This window comes from Prunus mume, linkage group LG5 (assembly GCF_029339155.1).
Source record: "Prunus mume cultivar Tortuosa linkage group LG5, ASM2933915v1, whole genome shotgun sequence".
Lineage (NCBI taxonomy): Eukaryota > Viridiplantae > Streptophyta > Magnoliopsida > Rosales > Rosaceae > Prunus > Prunus mume.
The window spans coordinates 24,189,979-24,205,865 of record NC_142702.1 but is presented as its reverse complement, the minus strand read 5'-3'; the positions used below and the strand labels follow the sequence as shown (position 1 = coordinate 24,205,865).

The 15,887-nt window shown below is 37.8% G+C and overlaps 3 protein-coding genes and 1 pseudogene across 4 annotated transcripts; 3 read left to right on the top strand and 1 right to left on the bottom strand.

Moving 5' to 3' along the window:
- The first annotated feature begins 406 nt into the window (after positions 1 to 406).
- LOC103332354 (adenosine kinase 2-like) lies at positions 407 to 4,079 on the top strand. The gene is made up of 12 exons (XM_008235081.2): positions 407 to 567; positions 1,416 to 1,469; positions 1,778 to 1,824; positions 1,969 to 2,000; positions 2,104 to 2,205; positions 2,297 to 2,364; positions 2,642 to 2,718; positions 2,820 to 2,917; positions 3,017 to 3,087; positions 3,209 to 3,275; positions 3,365 to 3,548; positions 3,693 to 4,079. The coding sequence occupies exons 1-12, from the start codon at positions 485 to 487 to the stop codon at positions 3,833 to 3,835; spliced, it is 1,026 nt and encodes a 341-aa protein (XP_008233303.1). The 5' UTR covers positions 407 to 484; the 3' UTR covers positions 3,836 to 4,079.
- Positions 4,080 to 5,129: 1,050 nt separating this feature from the next.
- Positions 5,130 to 5,542, bottom strand: LOC103332487 (protein SMALL AUXIN UP-REGULATED RNA 12 pseudogene; annotated as a pseudogene).
- Positions 5,543 to 7,135: 1,593 nt separating this feature from the next.
- On the top strand, positions 7,136 to 7,746 carry LOC107881189 (uncharacterized). Its single transcript, XM_016794420.2, has one exon. The coding sequence runs from the start codon at positions 7,196 to 7,198 to the stop codon at positions 7,418 to 7,420; it is 225 nt and encodes a 74-aa protein (XP_016649906.1). The 5' UTR covers positions 7,136 to 7,195; the 3' UTR covers positions 7,421 to 7,746.
- A 710-nt stretch (positions 7,747 to 8,456) lies between these two features.
- Positions 8,457 to 15,619, top strand: ELF6 (Zinc finger (C2H2 type) family protein / transcription factor jumonji (jmj) family protein). Of its 2 annotated transcripts, XM_089051670.1 has the most exons (8): positions 8,457 to 10,038; positions 10,258 to 10,336; positions 10,493 to 10,560; positions 10,852 to 11,002; positions 11,272 to 11,849; positions 12,598 to 12,795; positions 12,893 to 13,767; positions 13,828 to 15,619. In XM_089051670.1, the coding sequence occupies exons 1-8, from the start codon at positions 8,877 to 8,879 to the stop codon at positions 15,376 to 15,378; spliced, it is 4,662 nt and encodes a 1,553-aa protein (XP_088907796.1). In that variant the 5' UTR covers positions 8,457 to 8,876; the 3' UTR covers positions 15,379 to 15,619. The 2 variants fall into 2 exon arrangements, with proteins under 2 accessions (XP_088907796.1, XP_008233302.2); XM_008235080.2 differs by having other exon boundaries at positions 12,893 to 15,619.
- Positions 15,620 to 15,887: the final 268 nt, after the last annotated feature.

Here is a 15,887-nt window from a genome sequence, read left to right as displayed (position 1 = left end):
ATCATTACGACACAAATTTCACCTTTATATTCGTACAATATTTTATTTATTAACTTTAATTCAAATGACATTTATAACAGTCGGATGAAAAATAGATCTATCCTGAGTTCTTCTTAAAAGAAATACAGTAAAAAATTGGCATATCGAATTTGGCTTATACACACACGTCACATATTTTATAATTATTTTAGCTCAAGTATTAAGATAGATTTATGATTGTCTAAAAAAACCCCAAAGAAAAGAAAGAAAAAAATCACTACATTGTGACATAGTGGGTTGGTGACTAATTAAAAAATAAATTAAATCAAAAGAAAAATCAAAAGGAGCTTGGGGGTTGGTGATGTTGAGTGACATCTCTCCAAATCCCCACGTACGTTGCTTAGTATAAATACCTCGCAAACCCACACTCTCTTTGTGCTTAGCTGCTCGACCACTGTTTCTCTCTTTCTCAAAACACATTTCAGAACTCTCGCAAATTTCATAAATGGCGTACGAGCGGGTTCTCCTGGGGATGGGCAATCCTCTTCTCGACATTTCAGCTGTCGTTGACGATGAATTCTTGACAAAGTAAGCCCCCATTTTGGTATCTTAACGTTTTTATATTCCCATGCTCTGGTACTGTATGGTTGCTCAGAAAATGGTAGGAAAACTAATGATGTGCGATCTGTTATTAAGATTATCAATTTTCGTCCTGCTTAATTTGATGGGTTTTGCGTCCGTTGTCAATAACTTGTATTGGGCAAACTCGTGTAGATAGATCTGAAACTTTTTTGTTTTAAGAAACAGAGGATTATGATAAAGAAAATAGATCTGAAGGATTTATTGTTCTTTGTTTTGTTTTATGGGCTTAACCCAAAACCTGATTTTTTCCATTATGGTAGCAACCCAGATGAGCAATAGTTGAGTTATTGTAGCTGATATATATATGTGACTGTTTTGGTTTGGATCTGATCTGATTAGATATAGTGCAACAAATTCTCCTTGTCACTGATGATTGGGATTGTGTGCTTTTAATAGAACTTCAATGGTTTTTCTTATTATTTATGAGCTTTGCTCATGCTCACTTAGTTAAAGTGGAAAAGGCCAATGTGGTTACTTGCTTGTTTGATTGTGTGATTTTTTGTATTCACGGTATATATGACTATGAAAAATCCATTTTTAATCCTCAATGAAAGTTTCTTTATTTCCTCTTTAATTACTTCCTTTGTTTATTCTTTGGCCAACTCTTCAATTACTTTCAAGTGTTATAGCCTCATATTAGTTTTACTTCAATCTTAATTTGTTGTTACACTGGAACTATAATCATAGATTAATGTTGTATTTAAATGCTTCTATATGCTGACTGTATTTTTTTCTCTTTCTTTGATCTATGCATCATGCCGTATGGAGAACTAAGTTGACTTGTTTATTGACAGATATGACGTCAAGCCGAACAATGCCATTCTTGCTGAGGACAAGCACCTGCCCATGTAATTTCAGTTCATTTTTGGTTCTCATCCTTACTTTCTTGTTTTCTTATTAAGTCACCTTGGTTTAGAAAATGTTGTCTTTTATTTCCATAGCTTCCAGTCAGTAACTAAAACCAATTAACTTTCCCTGTTTGAACCCCATATCTTCTTATTGGCAAAAGGTGTTAGTTTTCTAATCTGTAAGCTCTATGTTGATAAGCTTCTCTTAGAGGTTTGTTTAAACATAACATCATGATTGGTTTCTGGCATTTGCAACTTCCTGGAATATTGCATTTGCTTATTCAATCTTTGTGGATGGTTTTTCACAGGTATGATGAAATGGCTTCCAAGTCCAATGTAGAGTATATTGCTGGAGGTAAGTTGATAAGTTGTTCTCTTTGGTATTTGGTGATGCCATTTTGATGATCTTGTCTACAAACTTGCTTGATAATAATGCCTATTTTTCTATCCTTTGCAATCTGTTGACTAATGTACTATGTGTTTATTGTGCTCTCTTTAGGTGCAACTCAAAATTCAATTAAGGTTGCCCAGGTGTGTTTATGTATTTTTAAGAGAATTTTGTATTTTATTTAAGATCTGATTCAATCGTATTGTACTGATAACAAATCTCAATTTCTGTGTTGTTTTGTTACAGTGGATGCTCCAAGTTCCTGATGCGACTAGTTACATTGGATCCATTGGGAAGGACAAATTTGGAGAAGAGATGAAGAAAAATAGTAAACTTGCTGGTGTTAATGTGAGTTTCTCCACATCTTCACCTACCCTACTGATCCCTCAGCTATCAAATTATTTTGAGTCACAAAATATTTATTTATATTTGTAATCAGGTACAATACTATGAAGATGACAAGGCTCCAACAGGAACATGTGCTGTTTGTGTAGTTGGTGGTGAGAGGTCAGTTTTACATCTTTTGCCTGTTCAAAAAACTGTTGCATGCTGATCTTCATAGCCATCTTCATGCTGATCCTCTTTTACTTTTATGACTGCTCTGTGTCATGCATTTAGATTTTACTCATGGTTCCCATCATGATCCTTTTATCAGTCATAGGTCATAGATTTTTGGAACAAAAGGCCCCTGCATAAAGTTTTCTATTTCTTTTTCTCCTCAACTAGTCCTATGGTTTATTAAAACTTTGCTGGGATTAATTTCCTGTTACAAATAATTGTACAGGTCCCTTGTTGCTAACTTATCAGCTGCAAATTGTTACAAATCTGAGCATTTGAAGCAACCAGAAAACTGGGCTCTGGGTATTACTTTGCTCTTTTGTTAATTCAAACCTCGTCTTTTTTATTAGTTTTGGTCATTTGTCCTCTCAGACTCATCTCTACATAAACTCATGCTTGAACAGTGGAAAAGGCAAAATATTTCTACATTGCTGGATTTTTCCTTACCGTGTCTCCTGAGTCCATCCAACTGGTTGCTGAACATGCAGCTGCAAACAATAAGGTATCAAAAATGTAATTTTTCTTGGACTGAGTATGAACAATGTGGTTGGAGTCTTTCTCTTTTTGTTGTTAAATTCAATAGCTTCTCTTGGATGTGTAGGTATTCATGATGAATCTATCTGCTCCTTTCATTTGTGAGTTCTTCAAGGATGTGCAGGAGAAAGCCCTGCCGTAAGTCACTTCTGCCCTCAACCCCCAACCCCTTCAAATAAAAATAAAAAAGTAAGAAAATAAGTTTCTTGGTGTTCATGATGTTCCTCAATGGAGAGTACTGAATTTCCTTTTCATATAGGTACATGGACTACGTTTTTGGGAATGAGACAGAAGCAAGAACCTTTTCAAGGGTTCATGGCTGGGAGGTAACACTACTTGGTCTTGGGTATCTCAAATTTGACAGCGTAACTTCTAATCTCTACCAGTCACTAATTTTAATGTCTTTTGCAATCAGACTGACAATGTCGAGGAGATCGCTATAAAGATTTCCCAGTTGCCCAAAGCATCAGGTGCTCACAAGAGGATTACTGTGATCACACAAGGTGCAGATCCTGTTGTGGTTGCTCAGGATGGGAAGGTGAAATTGTATCCTGTGATCTTGTTGCCTAAGGAGAAGCTGGTTGATACCAATGGAGCTGGTATGATATCTTACCCCTTAACTATAAGCAATTATCAATGTTTACTGGTGAAACACTTGAGTGGGAAATCAGGATTAGAGATGAAGAACAGAAGAGGTCATGTCCAATAAGGATTAACAAAACCCATGATGTTTCTTGTGGCAGGGGATGCATTTGTTGGGGGATTCTTGTCTCAGCTGGTTCAAGAGAAGCCCATGGAAGACTGTGTTAGAGCTGGTTGTTATGCCGCAAATGTTGTCATCCAAAGGTCAGGCTGCACATACCCCGAAAAGCCTGATTTCCATTAGGCCCCATTTCTCAACAGTTCAGCTCCATGTAGTTCCATTTGTGGTAGAGTTGGATTTCATGCTGATGTAATTGTCAGAGCCGGCAGTGTTTATCTCCTAAACCCATTTATCTGGTATGGGAGTTTGTTTGTTTTGATGTTAATTTTGTTTGTGATCCTTGTCACATAAAGATGGCATCGATGGCAATTTCTTTACAGTTCGTATTTTCCATATTTATATCAAAAAAGCTGAACAAGTTATCGCAGTTTATTTTAGTAATTTTATTTTCATGGTTTAATTTGAGTACACTGCATTCTCTTCAAACTTGGCTGATGCCCTCGGAACTTTTTCAGTTACGAATGTAAGTTAGGAGAGATTCTTGGTTGTCACTGGTTGTATACACCCTTGAGTGAGAGTGATTGCTACGATCTCATTCTACTTGTATGGCTTCCCAAGATAATACTGTCGGGTCTGCGATCTGCGTGGGTATACCGTATATGTACGTAGGTACAAGTGTGACGAATGGTGGAAATTACATGTAAACCTTGCAATAGTTTATCAAATTATCCATTTATCATCGATTCACATAACTAAGTCACTTAAATCAAGCACTCTTGAAAAATGAAGAAAGCAAAGCGGCGATAAAATTACAATTCGTAAACTCATTTACAAGGTTAGATGGCTCCATCTGCCCAATTCTGGTTACAACTTACAATTAGCCTGGGAAGCACTAGGCTCCTTTAGCACTCTAATTGCAGATAAATGCTTTGACTTAAGGAGGCTCTGCTCATCTAAATTTGGAAATGAAGCATGCACAAGCATATGATCAGTTGGAATATTGGCCTAATAAAAGTTGCTTCACCATCAAGGAACTTAGAATTAGGGATCTTACTCACATTTAGCATTACGTAGAGTAGATTAGGCTATGGTGGAGTTTTTGCAATTAGAGAAAGAATGCTATTTCCCTACACAAAGTTACATCTCTATCATGCCAGTCAAATCACAGTTGTCGCACTAAGTATGACTTGGAAAACTGAATATTGTAGTCACAGAAGGAAGCTTGAATTTTATTTATTATTTAGAATATAGCTATAGCCTGATTGACCCTCCATATAATTTGATCATTGAACTAAAAATCATGTAAAAATGTGTAGATATTTGGGCACTTGAATCATGGGTTTATAGAGAATTTTTGTTTAGATAGTTATTCTTGTGAAGGTACACAATGTACAAATACAACACAAATTCAGCATCTGACTTTCTACCATATCTTATGTATCTTCCAAGGTCCAAGCACGTGTAATGAAACCTGTGGAACACGGCACCTCAATGATAATGAAGCCCCTGATCAAGTTCAGCGCCGATGCAGCAAAGAACGCTGAGGAAAATGCATTCGTTGCAAGGAATGCAGAGCTTTGAGTTGGTGGAAAACTGGAACACTTCCTCAGCATGATCAAGCAATGCCTTGAACAAAGGGTGCCTGAGCAAGGCAACCTTGATGACATATCTTTTGCAATCTTCACCAACATACACCACCAAATGGCCTTTTGGGACATCTTTTGGGATGTAGTCCTCCTCATCAAAGCAGAACCACATGTATCTATTGCTAGTGTGACCCCAGATTGCACTCTTTAGGACACTAGCGCCGGCTTTCCTGCATCTGCGAAAGCATTGCTTGATGAGAAACTTGCTCTCTGTCGGCTTCATTGATGTTCATGACAACTAGACTGTGAGAGAGAGAGTGAAAGAGAGGGCACTGAGGATTGTATGGCAGCAAAGTTTAGCTTTATATAGCAGTATGTAAGTGAGAATTCCCAATGTAGATTAGCTACTGTTAGGGATATTGTAAAATATATAGATTATTTTGCCACAATTGTGTTTGTGTGTGTGTGTGTGTGTGTGAGAGAGAGAGAGAGAGAGAGAGAGAGAGAGCAGTGGATTCTTATTACATTTTGGTGGGGTGGTAAATTAGATCATAGTTCACTTGCAATTACTGTTCTAATTATGGAAGTATATAGCTCATAATTAACCATCATTTTCATATTTCCCCTGTTAATGTACATCTCTCTGAACTAAATGAGAGGACTGAACCAAAAGTACAATAGAAAGAAAAAAAAGAGAAATTAGAAAAACCATTCCCAGAAATTTACAAATGTACCAGCTAAGAATGATGCCATTCATTAAGTAAACCTAGTCTCAGTGTGTTTGTGTTTATGGAATAATCTGTCTGTAATTTTTTTGGAACCTGAAATTTGAATGGAACATAAATAAATACACCAATGAAAAACTTGTTAAATAAACTTCAGAAGCAAATTTGTTTTCTTTTTGCTGCTTTGTTTGAAGTTTTCTTGAGAATTGTATGTGGCCAATTGGGACAAGTCAATTTGAGCCATGGCCCATGAGCTATATAGCACACAGATTTCATTTACAATAAGTTTTCCTGGTAAATTGGTATATATAACTGAAGAATGAGACCTCAACATGACACATCATTCAATTTCAAAAGCCAACAGATCTTCCCATTTGGCTCCACTCTGCACCCACAGAGAGAGAGAGAGAGAGAGAGAGAGAGAGAGAGTTCCCTGATTCTGCTGTTAGAGAGGTTAGAGGGTCAAATCTGGTTGTTTTGGACAAAATTTGAAGTTATAGCATAATATTATCCATGCATTATCTTTTTAGCCTTTGTTGGCAGAGTTTGGATTATTTTTCTTTTGTTAAAATGGAAAAGTGACAACATTAGTTGTTGAAGATGTTATCTTGTCTAACATTCCCCTTGCAACATGCATGTGTTTATGTTCAGGCTTTTGATATTCTATACAATTCAGCTCTTGCCCCATGTACATGGCAGCTTTTTTTTTTTGGTCTTCAGATTTGTGTTTTTGGCAATTTCAATTTGTGAACAATAATGAAAGCAACCCATTTTCAATCCCCATCCCTCTCTTTGATTGAACCCAAAATTAGGAGAAATTTTTGTATGTTCCGAGAAGTCCAAAAACCTCACATTGATGGGAGCACATTCACCAATGGTTATGGCTCACAAAATCACTTCAAAATACTGAATTAGAGTGCTAGAAGCTAAACATAGAGAGTACTAAATTGTATGATTAGCCACTTTAACCTCTTTCTTGGGGGAAAAAAACCAACTAAAATATATGGCTTTTATTGTATATTGCAATCCCAACCTCATATTTTTCATCCCATGTTTTGCTCCAAACCGCCTAAAACATGAGGCACACATCTTTCGTTCCTAAGTATGTCCAACTTCTCACCCCTTATAAAAACCTAACCCCATCAATATTTCTAATTTCATCTTCATTTTTTCAAACACAATTCAATCAAAACCCTCAAAAAATTAAGAGAACACCAAAAAGGATCAATAATATGGCCAATAAAACTGCCATTCTCATTTGTGTGCTAGTTGTTGTGATTGGATGTAGCAGCATGCAGGGCAGTGAAGCAATCTCAGCATGCGCCAAGCCATGCATGCCAGTCTGCATGAAGGAGGAAGGGGCAAGCATTCCCATCTGTGAGATTGCCTGTGAGAACTATTGCAAACAGATCTCCGGCAACCGGAATTCGGATTGGAATCGGTATCGCAACCTTTGATTGTTCATCAAGCAAGTTTCAGATTTAATTAAGTTCAAATTAAGTTGGTCTAAATAAATTATGTAACTACTGGAATTTTGTGAATATTATAAGGGTAGCTGAACAATATTCCATTGTAGTTTGTAAATAGAGATGCAATATTCTTTACCAAGCATACTTTTGTAATATTTTTTTACCAACAGTTTCTTTACTGTTATATACAACATTCCCCCAACAAAATAAAATAGACTCGTAATTAGCTTGTAATGTCAAAATAACAAAAGTGCAATCACCAAATGAATCATCATCATCATTTTATTGAAAACTTTTTCATGTTGGTCCCCTCACTTTCCAAATATAGTACATGAAATCTTTGATTTTGTTGAAAGTAGCTTTTGTTCTTTTCTAATTTCTATTTGAATGGTAATGCATTTTGATCGTGACATTGAAATAACCTTGCAATATGTAATTTCTCCACTGTGTCTTATTGTTAATGTCAAACCCCCCGCGGGTCTTTTTCTCTCTTGCTCTTATGTGATTAGTTATACTTATATGAACTTCATGAAGAGACATATATATATATATATATATATATGTAAAGAAATGTTACACTCGTGATATGTAAGTGTTTCTCTAATCATACATATATGTAATGACAATTAAATGTCAAGTCTTTCTCCACTCCCGAAGTATATGGATAATTCCAATTACATCCTAATTAATCACTTCTTATCTAAATTTTCTCCACAATTCACTTTCTATTTTGATTTCCTTCATTTAATTTCAATTAAAATATTAATCATATCATACCCCTATATTGTTACACATAAATTATTAGCACACGTTATCTGTGATGCTCTAGTGATAACTTATCCCATATTTAAAAGAAAATATCTGACAAAAAATATATTTAAAAGAAAATAAAGGTTAACTTATATTCTTTTTTTTTGAGTTATCTTGTTTTTGTGGGTCGGTATACTTATCTATTTGGTACCACCATTTCTATATGATTTATTCAAGACCGTTATATGTTAAAATGCGCACATACGCGCAATGTAACCCAACCCCAAGTCGTACCGTCAGAAAACAACAGTGACTTCCTTCGTGCGCTGTGTCCCAGCCGCGCAAATTAGCGACCGTCCTTCGCCAAAACTCTATCCTGAGGCTGCTTCAAGGTTGTCGCGCAAAACCTAGACAAAGCTCTCTCTTTCTGTGATTACACCACTTGGAACTGGGAGTGCTTCTGAAGGCTAATCAACCAGTCTCGTTGAATGTACAGGTTCTCAATTAGTCAATTTCTGAGCTTTATGTATGAATAATTGCTACAAACCCATGCCAATTTACCCAAATCTTGCACTTTTAGGGTTTCGTTACTGGGTTGGTCTTGTAACTTTATTGATTACATGATTAGAAGCCAATGTACCAAAAGCTTATATCTTTTAGGAGAATAATGTTGTGGATGTGAATCTTGGGGAAAATGGGTGATGTTGAGATACCCAATTGGCTGAAAGGGTTGCCATTGGCGCCCGAGTTTCGACCGACTCATACTGAATTTGCAGACCCAATTGCTTATATATCGAAAATTGAGAAGGAAGCTAGTGAATTTGGTATTTGCAAGATTATCCCACCGTTGCCAAAACCCTCGAAAAGATATGTTTTTAGCAACTTAAATAAGTCGCTTGCTAAGTGCCCAGAATTGGGTTCTGATGTAAATTTGTTGAATGATTGTTCTCCCCTGAAAACGGGTTTTGGGGATGGTCGTAATGATGGGGAGGCTAGGGCAGTCTTTACCACAAGGCACCAAGAATTGGGCCAGAGTGTGAAAAGAGTGAAAGGGGCAGCAGTTCAGAATCCGCCATCAGGTGTTCATAAGCAAGTGTGGCAAAGTGGGGAAATTTATACTTTGGAGCAGTTTGAATCTAAGTCTCGGGCTTTTGCAAGGAGCATTTTAGGTACAATTAAGGAGGTCTCTCCATTGCTTATAGAGGAAATGTTTTGGAAGGCAGCTTCTGAGAAGCCTATATATGTGGAGTATGCAAATGATGTGCCTGGGTCTGCTTTTGAAGAACCGGTTGGTCAATTCCGTTATACTAATAGGCGGAGGAGGAAGAGGAATTCTTACCATAGAAGTAGAGAAAACTCTGACAGTAAGAGAAGTGACCTGATTAGCAGTAGTGAAAGAGACTCTCATAGTATTGAAGTTAAAAATGCTTCTCCTAAGAATGTTTCAGATACATGTTTAGAGGTATCCAAATCATCTACTGCTCCAGAAATCTTGTCAGCAGAAGAAACCTCCCAATCTTCTAGGCGAAAAAATCCAAATGCATGTTGTGATACAGAAGGTACTGCTGGTTGGAGGCTTTCAAACAGTCCTTGGAACTTACAAGTAATTGCACGCTCACCTGGTTCACTTACTCGTTTCATGCCTGATGATATCCCGGGTGTTACTTCTCCTATGGTTTACATTGGAATGTTGTTCAGTTGGTTTGCTTGGCACGTTGAAGATCATGAGCTTCACAGCATGAATTTTCTTCACACGGGATCTTCAAAGACTTGGTATGCTGTTCCAGGAGATTATGCATTTGATTTTGAGGAACTTATTCGCACTGAGGCATTTGGTGGTAATGTTGACCGCCTAGGTATGTGAAACTCTTCATGGCTGGTTCATTGGTTGTTTCATAAAAGCTTACAATTTAAGCAGATTGGAAGTCCAAAATATAGCATCTCCAAACAAATTTTAATTCAATTTTTTTATCTGTTCTGTTCTTATAGGATTGCCCATTCCATTCTGAAATTTATTGAGTGTTATTACTTCTATAGCCTTTTTCTAACTCAGGTCCAGTTTCTCTTATTGCCAGCTGCTCTCTCATTACTGGGTAATAAAACAACTTTAATTTCACCTGAGGTTGTTGTTGCATTGGGAATTCCTTGTTGCAGGTGGGTTTTTCTTTTCTCGTTCTTGTTACTTCTGTGGTCCTTTATGATGTTAATTTAGTTTATGGATTTCTTTTACATGTTAAATATTTTGGCTTTGATCCGTGAAGCGGAGTCTTTATTGGGTTCTACTTATGTCCATTCTGGTTTCTTCTTTAGGTTAATACAGAATCCTGGTGAGTTTGTTGTGACTTTTCCAAGGGCTTACCATGTAGGATTCAGCCACGGTAATTGTTTTATATTTTTGCACGTAGTACTTAATTTTGGAGGAGGATATGATAATTGTAACATTTTGGCCTGAACTCTGTTCTGACTCTTGCTGATATGGCAATGTTATGACAAACTTACATTATTTCTGACAATTGCATTAGTAATTTTTATATTCATTTGTTACTGACATTGTGATCCTTTGTAACATGCGACATGATGTTTCCCATTTTCATTTGCAAGTCATACTTTTTCATAAAGTTTCTCTTTATTCTATTTAAACATATTTTATTACCTGTTTGGAATATAAGGTTTTAACTGTGGGGAAGCTGCCAACTTTGGAACACCACACTGGCTTGAAGTAGCTAAAGAAGCTGCAGTACGTAGAGCTGCTATGAATTATCTTCCTATGCTCTCCCATCAACAGCTGCTATACCTCTTGACCATGTCTTTTGTTTCAAGGTCAGCCAACCATCTTATTTGGATTATTTTGAGCGAAAGATAGTCTCAGTATGGTTGTACATGCTGCTTCTGGAACTTGTTCGTTGATGATTCAGTTAATCATGATTGTGATAAAGTTGTTCTTTTGCATTTGCTCTTCTACGCCTTAGTTAGATAGATGATAGAACTGCATTATGACTTTGCTTGTTGTCTTGATAAAGTTGTCAAGTGGGGCACCTGATAGACATTGTTTCTCTTGTTTTGGCTTTGCATTTTTGTTATTATGCTAGAGTGCCAAGGTCCCTACTACCAGGTGTGCGGGGTTCGCGTATGAGAGATCGGCAAAAGGAAGAAAGGGAGTTATCGGTAAAGAAGGCTTTTGTTGAAGATATGTTAAAGGAAAATAACGTTTTATCCGTCCTTCTTCAGAAAGAATCAAGTTACCACGCAGTATTATGGAACCCAGATTTACTTCCATATACAAGTAAAGAGCCCCTAACACCCATTGCAGGTGCTCCTGTTGATATGAAGCCAAAAGAAAATGCTACCCATATTCAGTGTGGAAATAATAATAATGATCAGAACTTACTGTTTGATGAGATGAGTTTGTATACGGAAAATATGAATGATTTATATTTGGGTAGTGATGATCTGTCATGTGACTTTCAAGTCGACTCAGGGACATTGGCATGTGTGGCTTGTGGAATACTTGGGTTTCCATTTATGTCAGTAGTGCAACCATCTGAGAAAGCATCAATGAAACTTCAGCCTGAATATTTTTTGGCTCAAGAATTCCCTGGAGTTTCAGGACTTGAGAAATCTCATTTGTCTACAGGCCATCAAGCATTTGTCAAGGGCTGTGTTACAGGTATTGGAATATGGATCCGCATCTCTTCCCTTGCCTCGTATTTTTGGCCTTCTCAAATAACTTCCATTATCTATTCATTTAGCTAAAAGAAAAAAGAAAAAAAGGAGAAGTCATACTTGGTCAACGGTAAGGCTTATCTTATAAGTATGTGACCATGTACTGTCTAAATGGGAAGAAATGATATTTCCTTTTAACCTGTTGTGTTTTTACCAGCCAATAGTTGAAACTTTAGATTTCACCATCCTGGTTAGTGCTTCTTATTGGTTGATTATATGTTTAGGAAGTAAAATATAATTTCAGATCCCTCAAAATTAGTTCTTATCATTTGATTATCAGGGAGTGGCAAAATTATCTCCAGAGCCCTTAAAAATAGATATTTTCCTATATAGTTGGTACAGTTTCAGGTCTTTTGGAAGTCTAGTGCTGTTATTTTCTGTTGGCCAGCTGTATAGATTTTGACAAAGTATTGTGGTACACAGAAACGGAACTGCCTTCACACTTTCAGTTGTGAAGCATCTGCAGCTAATTTTTGAGATCTTCCTATGCACTCGTTTATGGTTTCTTCTTCTGTTTCTGACATAGGACCTTGAATCTGCTTGCTTTCAGACACCTGAATGTATTAATTGTTCTCCGTAGTGTATTGTCACATAAATAGGGTCAATATTTTCTTTATTGTATAGACTACATTGTTTCCAGGTGTTTTTCACGAAAGCAAATGTTCAAATCTTTTCTTTTCTTTGTTCTGCAGAGGATCCGTCTCCTGTTCCCAATGTCATGTCACCTGCAAAGGATCCCCTAATACCTTCCACAACCAAGCTTAATAAGGATTGGAATACTGTTAATAAATTTCTGAGACCGCGGAGTTTCTGCCTTGAGCATGCTGTTGAAATCGTGGAGTTGTTGCAGAGTAAAGGTGGAGCGAACGTGCTTGTAATTTGCCATTCTGGTAATCTGGAAAACACAATTACTTGATATTCTCTCTCATTTTGCAAAATTGTTTTACTTGTGGGTAGTTGATTCTTTATTTATTTGGATTTCTGCAGACTATCAGAAAATAAAGGCTCCCTCTGCTGCAATTGCAGAGGAAATAGGTTTCTCTTTTAATTATACTGAGGTTCCATTGGATATTGCATCGAAGGAAGATCTGAATTTGATAGATCTTGCAGTCGATGATGAACATGATGAATGTAGAGAAGACTGGACCTCAAAGTTGGGTATCAACTTAAGGTACTGTGTCAAGGTCAGAAAGAATTCATCCTCAAAGCAAGTCCAGCATGCATTGACATTGGGTGGATTGTTCTCCAAACAGAGCCCGAGCTCAGATTTTCAGAGGGTCAAATGGCAATCCAAAAGATCTCGATCTAAAAAGCTTAATCATCCAGCACATTGTAGACCATGTGGGAGCATTGAGAAAAAGGATGAAGTGGTGGAGAGAAAGTCAGATGACACCTCTTTTAAGAGGGATGAAAAAATAATTCAATATTCAAGAAGGAACTATAAGCTAAAAGCAGGTGATTCAACAGGAGCAGGTAGGATCTGTGGGTACCCTGCTACTTGTGGAGAGGGTGATAAACACAGTAGAATGGCATCAGAAAGTAACCTTCGTGACATTGGGAATTCCACGAGCAGTTGTGCAAGATTTTATTCCTCCAAGTCAAATAGAATGTCTGAAACATATCCTGTTGTTCAGATGCTAGAATCAACCAAGGATATCAGTTTGTACTCTACTTCTTCCCAAGTTGCAGCTAAACTTGCGACTGCTACATTAATAGCTGAAGGCGTTGAGGCACAGGTTGAGAATCACAGTTCGGAAGGAAGAAATATGTACGGTGAAGGTTGTGGTTTAGTATCAAGAGATAGTTCTGATATGCAAGATGAGATCGCGATCCCTGAAGAAGCCAGTGAGAACAAGTCTGAGGTTTCTGATATGCAAGATGAGATCGCGATCCCTGAAGAAGCCAGTGAGAACAAGTTTGAGGCACAAATGGTGAATACAGTAATGGAGATATCTTGTATGAACAGTGAAATTTGTGATTCCATGACTTTGGGTGATGAAGTGCAGCCAGAAAACCAAACTACCAACAAAAGAAACGACAAGGCACCAGTTTCATGTAGTTCCCATCTGTTGCAGGATCCTACTTTCGCTGCGGCTGAGGACTACGAGGGATGTCCAAGAGAGACCCACATTGCAGATGAGTTTAGCAAGGATGTATCTTTAGAATTCAAACTGCAAGAAGAAATTAAGAGTCTGAAAGGAAGAAATGAGGAACCCAGTTTAAGTCCTAACAGACAAATAAATGAGCCCTCTCCTGCTTCAATTGAAGGAACTTCAGGAGTTCCTAGAGAGCTCTGTGCTGCAGAAGATTCTTTCCCTGGTCTGATTTCATGTAGTGAAGAATTCCGGACTGCAGATAGAAGTGAGGGGGAACATGTCTCCACCTCAGTGACACAAATGGAAATAACTCAACAGTGTATCTCAATGGAAGAATCTTCTCAAGTCCCAAGGGGTTGCTCTTCTGAGGAAGGCCCAGACAACGGTGTGACTTCAGACACAGTTCAGCAAGAAGTACAGACTACAAATGGACCTATGAAGGAACCTATACTTGGTCTTGTCATAGAAACAGAAAATCAGCCAACACCTGGTTCAGTTGAAGAATTTGAGGTTCTGAGAGTGACCTGTGCTACAGATAACATCAATGGTTTTGTGGCTTTGGATAATAAAGAACAGAGAAAAAAACGGACTACAAATAGTAGTGAGGAACTCATTTATAGTCAAGATATTGCCAGATGCCAGCCGTTACCTGCTTCAATCCAAACATATTCTAGAATTAAAAGAGAGCCTCGTGCTGCTCAAGGCTTACGCAACTCCAGTGAAGTTTGCTTATCACCACTTGATAAAGAGTTGGAAAGCATTGGGTCTTCCATTGCAGACCCTGCACCAATTCCTGAAATGGGAAGAAAAAGAAAGAGAGAAGTGGAGCAAATAAAAGATGACAATTTCAATTTCAATGGATTTATTAAAGGCCCATGTGAAGGATTGAGACCAAGGGCTGGGAAGGATGCAATGAGTAGAAGCGGGATAGACAACCTCCACAAAGAGGTGGAGGAGAAGCCAGTGACAAAGAAGGTGAAGAAACCTTCAGATCCTCCCAATCCCAAGTATAAGAAAGAACAAGAAAAGAAGTCTCACAGGTGCGACCTAGAAGGCTGCCGCATGAGTTTCGGAACAAAGGCAGAGCTAGTGTTGCACAAGCGTAACCGCTGCCCACATGAAGGGTGTGGTAAGAGATTTAGCTCCCACAATTATGCAATGATACACAGCCGTGTGCATGATGATGATAGGCCCCTCAAGTGCCCGTGGAAAGGTTGCTCCATGTCGTTCAAGTGGGCATGGGCACGGACTGAACATATACGAGTCCACACTGGAGAGCGACCGTACCAGTGCAAGGTTGAGGGCTGTGGCCTCTCCTTCAGGTTTGTATCAGATTTTAGCCGTCACAGACGGAAAACAGGGCATTATGTGAGCTAACCTGCCTGAAGATTCGTTGTTTTGTTCAGGTTACTTGTGTAACATATGATGGGTATAAGCAAAAGTGGTTTCTGGGGCCAAAGAGGCCTACAGGATCTCGTGTAATCTTCTTTTTTCGTTTTTGGTTAGAATCTCATGTAATCTTGGATAGTCTGGTTAGGTGTAGATCAGTACGAATTTACTTTTTTGTAGCTGCAATTCACTCACCAATTATTTGAATGCACCGATAGTTTTCTGTCTATTTAGCCCATTTTGATTGGTTTGGTTTTGAAACCACGGTGCCATGATGCCAATGTCCTTGTTGTCTCCATGTTCCAATGTCCTTGATGTCTCCATGTTCTTTCATTTTTTGACACTAATCTCAACCATTTTCTTCTTTTTTATGCATACATACATGGTACAGGAGGATTTGCTTTCAAATAACGAAGGGTTATTTTGTCGGGCTTCTAATTTCATTGCTAGTACAGTTTATATTTACATGCTTTTTCATTTTTACAAAATGACATTCT

Excerpts from the sequence above, each read along its gene's own strand:
- ELF6 (XM_008235080.2), top strand. The coding sequence starts at position 8,877 with ATGGGTGATGTTGAGATACCCAATTGGCTGAAAGGGTTGCCATTGGCG. Across the intron at positions 11,850-12,597 it reads TGTCAAGGGCTGTGTTACAG|AGGATCCGTCTCCTGTTCCC; the intron begins GTATTGGAATAT and ends TTTGTTCTGCAG. Across the intron at positions 12,796-12,892 it reads GCTTGTAATTTGCCATTCTG|ACTATCAGAAAATAAAGGCT; the intron begins GTAATCTGGAAA and ends GGATTTCTGCAG.
- LOC107881189 (XM_016794420.2), top strand. The coding sequence starts at position 7,196 with ATGGCCAATAAAACTGCCATTCTCATTTGTGTGCTAGTTGTTGTGATT.
- LOC103332354 (XM_008235081.2), top strand. The coding sequence starts at position 485 with ATGGCGTACGAGCGGGTTCTCCTGGGGATGGGCAATCCTCTTCTCGAC. Across the intron at positions 2,001-2,103 it reads ATTCAATTAAGGTTGCCCAG|TGGATGCTCCAAGTTCCTGA; the intron begins GTGTGTTTATGT and ends GTTTTGTTACAG. Across the intron at positions 2,206-2,296 it reads GTAAACTTGCTGGTGTTAAT|GTACAATACTATGAAGATGA; the intron begins GTGAGTTTCTCC and ends ATTTGTAATCAG.